This window comes from Sorex araneus, chromosome 4, assembly GCF_027595985.1.
Source record: "Sorex araneus isolate mSorAra2 chromosome 4, mSorAra2.pri, whole genome shotgun sequence".
Lineage (NCBI taxonomy): Eukaryota > Metazoa > Chordata > Mammalia > Eulipotyphla > Soricidae > Sorex > Sorex araneus.
In genome coordinates, this window is record NC_073305.1 from 87,772,210 (window position 1) to 87,785,131 (window position 12,922).

Below are 12,922 nucleotides of genomic sequence, written 5' to 3' on the forward strand. Positions count from 1 at the left end.
AGTCTTGTAAAAAAATGCCTTTTTTTTTTTTTTTAAATGTACACAATTGCCCTGAGCCCGTGATTTCAGACTTTAGCTGGAGGCATTAGGAGTCATCCGCAGGACTTGTTTTAAAAAGGATACCTGGCTTTGTCATAGATTTTGTTTGCTTTGGTTTGCAGCCACACCCAGCGGTGCTCAGAGCTCTGCATTCAGAGATCACTCCAGACTGGCTCTTATGGGAGGTTTTGGGGGGCGGGTGGGGGGGGGAGTTTAAGGCGGTGCCGGATCTCACCTGGATCCATCGCTGGCAAGGCAATAGCCCTGTCATCCCATTGTTCATCGATTTGCTTACGTGCACCAGTAACGTCTCCATTTGAGACGTTACTGTTTTTGGCATATCGAATACACCAGGGTAGCTTGCCAAGCTCTGTCGTGCAGGCAGGATACTCTCGGTAGCTTGCTTGGCTCTCCGAGAGGGACAGAGGAATCAAACCCAGGTCAGCCCTGTGCAAGGCATATGTCCTACCTGCTGTGCTATTGCTCCAGTCTAGATTTCTGATTCTGTTGCTACTCTGAAGCAGTTGTCCCAAGCAATGCAATTTTAGTTAAACTAGTCACCCACCAACACTTTGCAGATCCTTCTCCAAGGTTACAGTTCCCAGCTCGTCACAGTATGAATTTTCTCTCATTTTCTTTTAATTATTTCTGAATTAAAGAAGTGAAAGTGCGGTTTTTTTTTTCTTTCTTAAAAGAATCTATACCAAAAGCCCAAAGGCCTTTCCCTGGTCATGCCTGTTGAGGGGGGAAAAAAAAAGAGAGAAGGAATATAAGCCTGTCAAACTTTCCCAAATGGGAAAGTGTCATCTGGACATTTGGCAAATGAATGGCACTTTTACCATTCTGTTTACACATATCACACCTAAACCAGCTCTGAAACAAAAAGCCATTATTAATGAAGGGATGGAGGGGGCAGGGCATGAAGCTCTGAGTAGCATAATATATCATATGCTACTCTGGGAAAAGTGATTTAGGTATCAAAATCATCAGCTTTATTATTAAGCGGATGTCCAGACCAAGTCTACCAAGCAAAGAAAGAAATTACTTTTAAAAAACACCTAATGAGCAAGCAAATGGTTCAGGTCAGTAGTCCGAGCCTTGGGATAATTATAACATTGCAAATAGAATATGATGCAATAGTATAACCCTGTAAAGAGAACCAGTGTGGCTACTGATCTAAAATAGCAAATTAGTTGCTATAAAACATAACTGTTTTATTGAAATAGCTGCTCAATTTACCCTTACAAAAGCTAATTAATATTTTACTATGCTTTATTGCTTTTTGCTAGAATAATGAACATCATCTGAGCTAATTGACCTTGATATCTTAAATTAGCATTCAACTTAGGTTAACAAAATTGAGCAGATCTGAAAATATTTAAGTACACCATTATTTGTTTTCTAATTCAATGAGTCACTTTTATCATTTCATTGTATACTAAACCTTAATCTTTTCCTCTAATTTAAAATTTAAAAATCAAATTTTATAGGGGTCATTGAGAAGAAAAATCACTCTTAATAGATTGGCCCTAAAGTTTCCTTTAAAAACTTACTTTTTCTTTTTTTTTTTACCGTTCTTAAATATTAGGACACTTATTAACTAAGCTGCTGAATTAGGGACAAACCAAAAAAATCCATCAAAGGGCAGATTTTAATATCAAAAGAAAAGATTTGGGCTTCCTTATTGTAGTTCACCATTCTCCCCCTTCTCTTTCTTCTGTGTTTTCTGCCAAAGACGTACTACATTTCTAGAGTCCCAGAAAGAAAAAAAAAAAAACGGTTTCAGTTCTGGGAACTTGTTGAAAGTAGAGCATGGAACTCATAAGTAATAAACATCCTAGACATCTAGAAAAGACTTTAGAAACACCATAAATGTTTATTAAATAGACCATAATATATTCATTGTGTGGGTGTTTGATTTCATAGAACATGCAAAGCTCCATGCAAAGCTCCATCTTTTGAACGACTCCAAACTGCCAGTAACTGAGAGGTCATTCGATCCGGGAGGAATCAGGGGGTTGGGCTTTAAGAGGTTGGGCTTTAAGAGGCTCTGGTCTGAAGTTCCGGCATTCAGCGCAGACCGAGCGGACTACAAACCCCAGAGTGCCTCGCGGTCGCCGGCCCGCAAAACTCCGGTTTCAAGAACTTGGTGCGGCCGCGTCCTGCCCCACCTTGCATGATGGGACTTGTAGTGCGACCGTCTGCTCCGCGCGAGTCGTCGTGGCTAGCACCTACAACTGCCCCGCCGCTGTCTCGAGCATCTTTCCGCCCTCTGGCGGACCCGTTCTTTCGAAACGTTTATTTGTTGTAACAGCGTCTGGGCTGTGGCGAAGTTTCACCGTTACCCCCCGCATTCGTGGCGCGCGACTTTAGCCGTGCACCGACGGTCCCGACTGCCAAATTCCAGGCGCTCTAAGGTCCCCACCCTCCATGAGAAACTATTATTATTATTATTATTATTATTATTATTATTTTCAAGTATAGGAGTGCGCACTATGGAGCCTGAGTTGGGCGTGTCGCCAACTGGCGGCTGGGCCTCGCGCCCTTGGGTTCTCTCTGCCCTCGCGCCCCGTCGGCGGCGGCGCTGGCACCGCCACCAGCCGGCGGGCGACGCGGCACTGCGCGTGCGCGGACCAGGCAGCAGCGGCGGCGGCGGCGGCGGCGGCAGCAGCGGCGGCGGCGGCGCAGGTTACCGCAGCCCACGGGCCCGCTGTGCTGCGACGTCTGGGCTCTGGGGCAGGGCCCTTGGCGGCTATTGGTGGAGTTGTCGGCCTCGGCTGGCGGCGGGCGCGTCTCCGCTGCGCCGGTACTCGCCCCGACCCGGCCCCCTGGCCCGCGAACATGGCTGCCGTGCGTCGGGCCCGCAGTCACCGCCGCTGCCTGGTGCGCTTCTCCGACCGAGAACTCTGCTGAGCCCGGCACGCAGAGCGGCACGCAGGCAGGAGTAGGCGACACCCGCACACCGGCTCGGGGCTGGGCAGCGCACGGGGCAGCCCGCCAGCATGGTAACCTGGGCATGGTTGCGGGGGGGGGGGGGTCGCTAGCTGGAGACGGTGGGGGGCCAGGGACCCGTGAGAGATGGGGCTGCGGCGGTGCCAGGAGGGGCCAGGTCAGGTGTGTGGGGGGGAAGGAGCCGTTTTGCACCCCCCCATTATGCAGCCGGGATGGAGAGGGATGGATAGGGGCTGGCGGGTGGGGACCGCTCCCACTGCGCCCTGGGGTTCGGTCCTGCCACCCCCCACCCACAGCCCAGCCCGCTCGGGTGGTCAGTTGCAAACACATTTCCGGGAGCCTGTTGGGGAAGGGCCGGCTGGTGACCCCAGAACCCCCCTTCCCCTTCCATGGTCTGCTTTCCGAGGACCGCGCCCCATCTTGCCCCTCTTGGGATCCTGTCCCGCAGGCTCTGAGCGTGGAGGGGGGCGCGCGCGCTGCGGAGAAATTGGGGAGGCGAGCGCGGCGGGGAGGGGGGAGCAGGGGGAGCCTTAGGAAGCCGACGACGCACTTGTGGATTGCGCCCCAGCTGGAAGTCCTCGCCTCCCGAGGGGCCGCTGACTGCGAGGAGGCCCAGGTTTCTGGCACACCTGCCCCTGGGCGTCAGAGGAGCCTGCTTGGCAGGCCGCTCCGCTCAGCTCGACCCGCTGGGCCGCACTCCACCGCAGCGTCAGTGCCAGGCGGATGGGGAGCCCCGGCGCATCTCGTTTAACAGCTGACAGCGCCTGTGCTGGCAGAAGTGGTTTGCCCAGCACAGCCCGTTCACTAACTTCTACGGATTTGTCCTCGGAGACAAAAAGTAGGGTTGAAGGAGTCCCGGGTGAAAGGACCAAACCAGTGAGGACCTAGTAGACATGCACACATGTATGAATACATGGGGAAATAATTTTTTTTTTAAGTCAGGGAAAAGCTTTCACCATATGTCCAGCCTCATGACGTTTTATAATCCAATCTATGTTTGGGAGCCATTTTTTTAGTTACCAGATTGGCATAATGCTAGAACTTTGTACGATATTGTTTAACTAAATTTCTTAAAATGATGCTTTTCATCATCATCATCATCATCATCATCATCATCATCATCATCATCATCCCGTTGATCATCGAATTTCTCCAGTGGTCTCGAAACGTCTTATTCGTCCTAGCCCTGAGATTTTAGAAGCCTCTCTTTACTTGTCCTTCCCACATTGGAGGCTCTTTCAGGGTCAGGGGAATGAGACCCAGCCTTGTTACTGGTTTTGGCATATGAATGCGCCATGGGGAGTTTTTGAGGCTCTCCCATGGAGGCAGGAAGCTCTCCAGTAGCTAGCCTTTAATCACGCAAAAGACCTCAGAGGTCACTAAAGCCACCATTCTATAGATGGACACGCCTTGAATACATAGCAGGTGGTGTATTTGGTCCAAAGGTTGTAAAGATGACAGCTAATGACCATGTTCCCGGTGCACAGACTATGGCAAAGAGAAAAAATTAATCTCAATAGAAGTCTGAAAATGCGATGGTGAATATGTCCTATGGGCACACAAGATGTTTCATTCTGGTATAATCCTGGAATCTTTTTTTCTTTTTTTTCTTGTTTTTCTTTTTGAGTCAACCTGGCAATGCTCAGGGGTCTACTCCTGGCTCTGCACTCAGGAATTACTCCTGGCAGTGCATGGGGGACCATATGGGATGCTGGGGATTAAACCAGGCCGACTGCATACAAGGCAAACGCCCTACCCACTGTGCTATTGCTCCAGCCCTCAATCCAGGAGTCTTGGAGGGTGAGAAATAGCAAGGGAGGAGGAAAGCTGTTGCTGATGGAGAGAGCAAGGAGCATATAATTCTGAATGGGAGGGAACCTGGGAAGCTCTTGAAGTCAGTCTGATTTGAGGCAAGAGTTTAGGAGGCCAGATTATTGAAAGGCTACCCCCAGGGAATTCAGTTTCTCTTCCATTAACTGTGCTTAGATTTACAGCACTAAAGCACTTTGAGAAGAAAGAGACTTCTCAGTGTAATTTCAAATTCAAGTCCTTCATTATGTATTTACCTTCGAAAAGCTCCCAATTTAAAATAGATGCAAATATATGCATGTGTGTGACTGTGCCGAAATTTCAGTTTTCTCAAAATTCATCCAGAATTATGGCCTTTCTCAAGTATTTTTCATTGATTTTGCCTTTCGCAGTGTGCCAAGCACTTTATTTTATATTAACTAGTTGAAGCCTTGAAGGTACTTATGCTTTGAGTCTGGTTGCCAGAGATAAGAGAGAAAGCGCGGCTTATTTATGTTGTCCTCTAAAGTTCCCCAGGTATATCTGATGTATTAAAAATGTGTGGTTTATATAAGCATTTTTGCCCTGGGAACAAGTTACAGCTTACAGCCAGTATTTGCAGTTAATAAAACTTGCCATCTTTGAAGTGAATAAAATTAAATAACATTTATTTTTATTTCTAACCTTTAAGGTCATTTCCTGGATTTTCCACATTTCTGTATAAGACTGCGCACATTACATTATTGAGCAAGTCTCATTTGCTAACATGTCTATTAGCTAATAAATGCTATTGAGACCACATTTTATTTTCTCTAGAAGGTGAAATTCAGTTTAGCAAATGCTTATTGAAAGTAAAGAATAAAATGAAGGAATCTGGCCTGAAATGTCTGTTCAGCCTCAAGCCACTCAGTAATCCCATCTAGCTTTATTCTATTTAAGTCAATGCAATATATTAAAATTTTAATTCATAAAATAGAAAGGGCTCTTTATAAAAACATTCAGTATTACATGTTGTTGATTAATGAGCTTTCCTAGTCCAATATAGCCATTGTGTAAAGAAGGACTTTATATGACCTATGTACATTGACCTAATTAAAAAAAAAAGCCAATTGGCTGAACTTTGTACTGAAATTAAATGTTATTTTATGATGTCAAACTCTTAATTATCACTTAAATATTTACCAGTGAAGCTACTTATTCTACAGTGTTAGAAAGGTATTACCTAAGGACAGTATTGGAGAGTTTTTGACACTTTTGGTAGTAATGGTACAGTAAGTATGTACATCAAAAGGAGAAACAGTTAACATTATTGTAAACCCTGTTACCACAGTAGTTAAACAAAACATATTCAGTTTAACCTGATTGGGATAATCAAATTTGCTGGTGAAGAAGTTAACCATGAGGGAATCTAAGGAATGTTTCACTGGATCAGCAAGTGAGAAAAACTCTTGCTTACATATTACATATTTGTAATCAGTGTTTGGGTTTTCTCCTCCACAGGCAGAAGCTGAGGAAGATTGTCACTCGGATGCTGTCAGAGCAGGAAATGATGAGGAAAATGAAAGCTCTGCCGAAACAGATCTGCAGGCATGTTGTCTGTTTAGTTATCATTCATGTGTTAGCTAAAATCTCGTCACGATTTGTATTTTCCAAATTCTGTGGAATTGTTTTCACACTAGTGTTTTAGCATACTTGCATTGTTAGTGGAGTGCTGTACAAAAGAACATAGCAAGCCCAGGTTTGTAGACTAATGTGCGTTTAAAGAATTCAAACCAAGGTTCAAGTGAGACTCAGGTCCCTTAAATAAAAGATTGACAGACTGCACCTCCTAAGCATTTAAAATTTGTGTCTAGCAAAAGATGCACAGGGGTTACTCCTGGCTTTGCACTCAGGAATTGCTCCTGGTGGTGCTCAGGGGACCATATAGGATGCTGGGAATCAAACCCGGGTCGGCCATATGCAAGGCAAATGCCCCACCTGCTGTACTATCACTCCAGCCCCTATATAGAATACTCTTATAAAAAGAGGACTATTAAGATATGTTTGACCATGATAGGAAAAATAATATAGACCCCTTAATCATTGAAGGGATAAGTAGTCTCATTTATAATTTTGAGAAATAGATAATAATATTAAGTTCTTTAAGAACCAGACTATGAAAACAGTGCATTTCTCATGACAGCGTCAGTTGTAAATTTTTTTGGAGAGCAAGCTAATAATTGGATCAAAATGGAAACCTTATATTCTCTTTGATCAAGGAAATCTGCTTTCAGGAAGGTCTCTGGAAATGGGTAATTATACATGTGCAACAATATTTATTATATCATTGTTTTGTGGTAGAATGATATGCAAGCTAAAGATTCACTTTTTGCCTTAAGGATGTATCCATACAGTGAATACATAGTTTTCATTCAGTCATTTAAAGGGGCAGATGGAGCTATCTGTGTGGAACTTTGAACCCAAGTATAGAGCCCATCCCCCATCCCGGCCAGTTCGCCAGAAAAATAAATCAGTAAAATATTTTAATCTCAGCTGCTTTACAGCTAGACATGTAGCATAATTGAAAAGCACATCTTTGCGTAAATTTTTGTTGGAAGAGTGCTATGCTAGAATATCATTGATTTTATGGCATTAAAAAAAACCCTTTGGTTCCATTGTTTATACTACTGGCCTTCTGCCACTGATTTTAGCTCTTCATTATTTATTTCCTTTGACTTTGTTTTCTACTTCTAGTAGGCTTTTTTTTTGTTGCAGCTTTTTAGGGTAGAAATGTAGATCAGTGAATTTTGACTATAATAAATTCTAAATTCTTTAATAAAAGAATTGGGGACCAGAGTGATAATACAGTGAATAGGGAGTTTACCTGGCATCTGGCTGACCTGGGTTCGATCCATGGCACCCCTTTTGGTCCCCTGAAGTAAGTCCTGAACACTGTGGGGTGTACACCGCCCTCCCCCCCCCAAAAAAAAAGGAAGAAAGAAAAGAAAATCTGAAAATCAGAGTAGAGGTGATATGGAGTGGAGAATGGTGGGGTGTAGTAACTTTACACATCAATATAATAGATTTTAACATTATTGTAACCATGTTACCTATACTATAACTTTAAAAAAAATAATGGATGGGACAGATTTTTCTTCTTTGAGAAAAATTATTGCAGTTAGTTATGGGCATGTACTAAATTTAAGTTTTATAATTTTTTTTTTTAAATTTGAAGTGTATTGGGGCCAGAGCAATAGCACAGCGGGTAGGGCGTTTGCCTTGCACGTGGCCGACCCAGGTTCGATCCCCGGCATCCCATATGGTCCCCCAAGCACTGCCAGGAGTAATTCCTGTGTGCAGAGCCAGGAGTAACCCCTGAGCATCGCTGGGTGTGACCCAAAAAGCAAAAAAAAAAAAAAAAAAAAGAAAAAAGATTGAAGTGTATCATGTAGTAATTTAAAATCTAAAGTTTTTTTTTTTTTTTTTTTTGCGTCACACCCAGCGTTGCACAGGGGTTACTCCTGGGTCATGCACTCAGGAATTACTCCTGGAAGTGCTCAGGGGACCATATGTGACGCTGAGAATTGAACTCAGGTCTGCCGCGTACAAGGCAAACGCCCTAACCGCTGTGCTATTGCTCCAGCCCACAAGATTATTTTTTTTAATTTTTTATTTATTTACTGTTTTGCTTTTGGGGTCACACCCAGCGATGCACAGGGGTCACTTCTGGCTCTGCACTCAGGAATTACCCCTGGCGGTGCTATGGGTATCGTATGGGATGCTGGGAATCGATCCTCGGTTGGCTGAGTGCAAGGCAAACGCCCTACCTGCTGTGCTATTGTTCCAGTCCCAAAAATCTAAAGATTTTAAAGTTGAAACCAAAGTAGCATATAGAAGGAAAAAAAATGTTTTAACTTACAGATTTTGTATGCACTTTAAAAAGAAAAAAAGCCAGGAATAGTGCATATGATTTCCACAGTCCAGTCGGCAGTGTTCCTAAGAAGGTGGAGCACCCTAGGTTAGTCTTCCCAGAAAGCAGTTTCTAGGGTGGATTCAGTTATTTTAGAGGAAGCTTGTTGGGGGTGCTTTTGGGATCATCTCTATGAGAGAGAGGAAAGCTGGAAAGGGCAAAAAGTTAAGTTGCTCCACACTTTTTTAAGGGTGAGAGATACACATAACATGCTCCCATGTTTAGTGAGTTCCCTCCAACCCTTTGAGCTATCTTCACAGCCCCTGCTATGCAGGTTTGGTTGTTCTTTATTTTTATTTTGGAGGGGGGATGTAGGGGAGAGGGGAGTTGTTAGGCCATACCCCCGTGGTGCTCAGGACCTCCTGGCGCCTCACTCTGGAATCACTCCTGGCAGTGCCCAAGGGACCATGTGTGATTGAACCTGAATCAGCCGTGTGCAAGGCAAGCACTTTACGTGCTGTACTGTCTCTTTGGCCCCACTGATATGCAGCATTAATGGACTGTCTCAGCCAGTCCTGCAGAAGCTCTGCAGATGGACTAACCTTTCAGAGCTGGGTCAGTATGGGTTTTTGACCCATTTCACTTGGAGGCCATCGGGGGAGGTGTGGGGGCCAGCTGAGGCAGTATCCTCAAAGAGCAGACTGTGGAGGGCATCTTTGCTGTGTTTTTCTGTACCGCAGCAGTTAGGGTATTCCGTGCCTTATTCCTGCAGGAGCTGTCTAGGCAGCACAGAGAGTCTGCCACTTAGAGGATCTCAGTTTCTCCAGTATGAAAGAGTTTTGCAAGCAGGAGGCTGTAGGTCCACCTCTAGCACTGGCCTACATCTGCTGAGCAGGATCCTGGCAGCACTGCTCTTGTCCACCTTTGTTTGTTTGTTTGTTTATGGAATCACTGAGATACAGTTACAAAGCTTTCATAGTTTCAGTCATACAATGATCAAACACCAATCCCTCCACCGGTGCACATTCTCCATCACCAATGTTCCCAGTATACTTACTCCCCCCTTTCCAGCCCTCCCCCTGCCTCTAATGCAGAGAATTTCCCCCATACACTCTCTCAACATTTGGGCATTATGATTTGCAGTGTGGATCCTGAGAGGTTATCATGTTTGGTCCTTTATCTACTGTCAGCAAACATCTCCCATCCCGAATGATTCCTCCAACCATCACTTTCTTAGTGATCCCCTCTCTATTCCAGCTGCCTTCGCCCCCAGCTCATGAGGCAGGCTTCCAACTATGGGGCAATATTCCTGGCCCTTGTCTCTACTGTCCTTGGGTTCAGTCTCATTATGTTATTTTATGTTCCAAAATGAGTGCAGTCATTCTGTCTGTGCCTCTCGTTCTGACTGATTTCACTTAGCATGATACTCTCCATGATCATCCACTTATAAGCAAATTTCATGACTCATCTTTTCTAACAGCTGCATAGTATTCCATTGTGTAGATGTACCAAAGTTTCTTTGACCAGTCGTCTGTTCTTGGGCTCTCGGGTTGTTTCCAGATTCTATTGTGAGCAGTGCTGCAATGAATATACAGGTGCAGATGCCATTTCTAATTTACTTTTTCTCTGCGACCTTTCGTGCCCCAACAGAGTATGTGATCTCTGGGAGGCCACAATTGTGTGCAGGCGAGCACTCAAGCTGACGTAACCTCTCCAGCTCAGTTTTCTGGTTTTTAATATATTTATGACAATTTATGTTGGGTCCCTGTGGTGAGCTACTATTTCTTGGTGAACCCTGATGTTTTCTCCTGCTAGGCCCAGCTGCAGATCTTCCGAGCTCAGTGGATGTTTGAACTTGCCCCAGGTGTGGGCACAAGCATAGAAACTCGACCTGGCAGAGCAGCAAGAGGCTCTTTCCTAAAAGCAGCAGAAGGCAAAGGAAAACAAGAACTGGCAAAAGAAGAAAAGTTAAGTATTATGGACATCTCCTACTAAATTCACTTTTTTGGGGGGTGGATGGGGTACACATAAAAAAATTTCATGGACATTATGTCATTATTGTATCTAATGAAGGAAACACAGAGTTATATATGATAAAATATATCATGTGGGAAAAATATTGACCGTCATGCCAGTTTGTTTTATCCCTCACTGCTACTTCCGGGAACTTCGAATGATACTCATGGTCTTCTTTCGTATAGGCACACTGTCTTCTCGGAACTGTCTGTGGTAATTCCTACATCCCTGACGTTCCCGGGGTCCGCAAAAGATTGACGATGCTAAATTTTTTTGTTTTGGCAATGCTCAGGGCTTACTTCTGCCTCTGCACTGACGGATCACTCCTGGCAGGCTTGGGGGACCATATAGGGTGCCAGGGATCAAACCTGGGTTGGCTGCTTGTCAGGCAAGATCTCTACCCATTGTACTAAAGCTACAGCCCTAAACTCTTTTGCTTGTTTGTTTTTTACCTTTGCAACGCCTGGCGGTTCTCAGGGCTTACTCCTAGCAGGCCTTGGGGACATATGCAGTACTTTGTTACTGATCAAACACTGGTCAGCCACGTTCGAGGCACATGCCTTACCTGCTATGCTGGCCTCTAATTTTGATGACAGAAGTCCAAAAACGAGTCTGTGGGTCAGGGAAGGAAATCTTCCAATGTAAACACACATTTCCAATTTACGCAGCATTTTGATTTGGTTGGGTTGGGAAGGGGGTTAAGGGGGATTGGGGGGTATTTTTTGTTTTGGTCTGTTATTTGCTTTGGCTTTTTGATTTTGATTCACACCCAGTGGTGCTCAAGGGTTACTCCTGGCTCTCCCTGCAGGGATCACTTCTGCGCACAGGGGTGCATATGGGGAGCTGGAGTTTGAACCCGGGTTAGCCTTATGCCAGTCAAACACCATACCTGCTGTACTATTTGTACCAGCCCCTGTATTTTGATTTGAATACGTGTATAATAATGCACTATTTTCTTATTCTGGAAAATGTTGAAAGTGCTTACACTGGGAAAGGGTTTTTATTCTGTTTTTTTGATGGGTGGGGTGGGGGTTTGGACCACATCAGTGGTGCTCAGGGCGTGCTCCTGGTTCTTTGCTCAGGGATCACTCCTAGCAGTGCTCAGGGACCATATGGGGTGCTGGGGATCAAACCTGGGTGGGCCACATGCACGTCAAGAGCCTAACCCACTGTACTATCGCTCCAGTCCCTAAGGATCTTTAAATTCTGTTGTTGGCTTCCTTCATGGTTGTGAAGTAGATGTGGCAACTGTTACACTCTGTTATTTTCCAGTTTCTTAGACTCTGTGATTTCTTTATCAGTAGTTCCAAGTTTCTGTTTATAAACAGTTTGCCACGGATATAACTGATATTACCATGAAGTAAAACTATTCCCATTCTTTTTTTTTTCCTCTAGAAATAGATTAGAACTACCTGTGGTGTTCCCTGTATTGAAATTATGCTTCACAAAAAAAAAAAGAAAGAAAGAAAAGAAATCAAGTGGACCAGAGACATACATTAAACAGCTAATGTTTTTTTCCATGTGGGAGGTTCAGGTTCAATCCTCGATCTCAAAACTCCATGTAATCCCCTAAGTTTGATTTCTGAAGGTGGCCTCTTGCATAGGTAGAGTGAGCTATGAAATACTTAGAAATAGACATTGGTCCAACCCACAGCGCTTGTTCAGATTTCTTAGATCTATAAGCACCATTTTCTTTGTATGAGTCCAGCATTCTCTGCAGTTTCATTACTTACAGTGACCACCACAATCAAGATACCAGACTGCTTTATTACTACAAAGATCCTTCTTGCTGTGTCTTTATGGATAAGACTTTTCAGCTTTTCCTGACCTTTCATGACCACTGGCAATTACTTGTTTGTTCTCTTCTCCTATAATTCTGATATTCCAAGAATATTGTGTAAATGGCATCAATATGGTATAGGAACTTTTCAGTTAACTTTGTTTACTAATTCCTTTCTGAGTCTTCCAAGTCATTTGTATGAACAGTTTCTTCCTTTTTACTTTTACTTTCTTTTGCTTTAACTTTTCAGTAGTGTTTTATAGTATAATATGTCCAATTTGTTTATTCATTGGTTAAAAGTCAATTTGGTAATTTCTAAGTTGGAAACTAAATTACTTGGTTATTAAGAGCAGAGGGGTTAAAGGGGCCAACAATATAGCAGGGAAGGCACGTGCCTTGCATGCAGCTCCCCTTGGTTTGATCCTCAGCACCCCATTTGACCCCCTGAGCACAGAGCC

At 44.3% G+C, this 12,922-nt stretch overlaps 1 protein-coding gene across 1 annotated transcript in view; it reads left to right on the top strand.

The window, feature by feature from the left end:
• Window positions 1-2,905: 2,905 nt before the first annotated feature.
• Window positions 2,906-12,922, top strand: part of FBXO9 (F-box protein 9) — a 28,524-nt gene continuing 18,507 nt past the window's right edge. Inside the window, exons 1-3 of the mRNA XM_055135526.1 lie at window positions 2,906-3,044; window positions 6,280-6,366; window positions 10,484-10,634. Of these exons, the coding sequence (XP_054991501.1) occupies window positions 3,042-3,044; window positions 6,280-6,366; window positions 10,484-10,634 (241 nt within the window). The 5' untranslated portion in view covers window positions 2,906-3,041. The remainder of the gene's footprint in view (window positions 3,045-6,279; window positions 6,367-10,483; window positions 10,635-12,922) is intronic.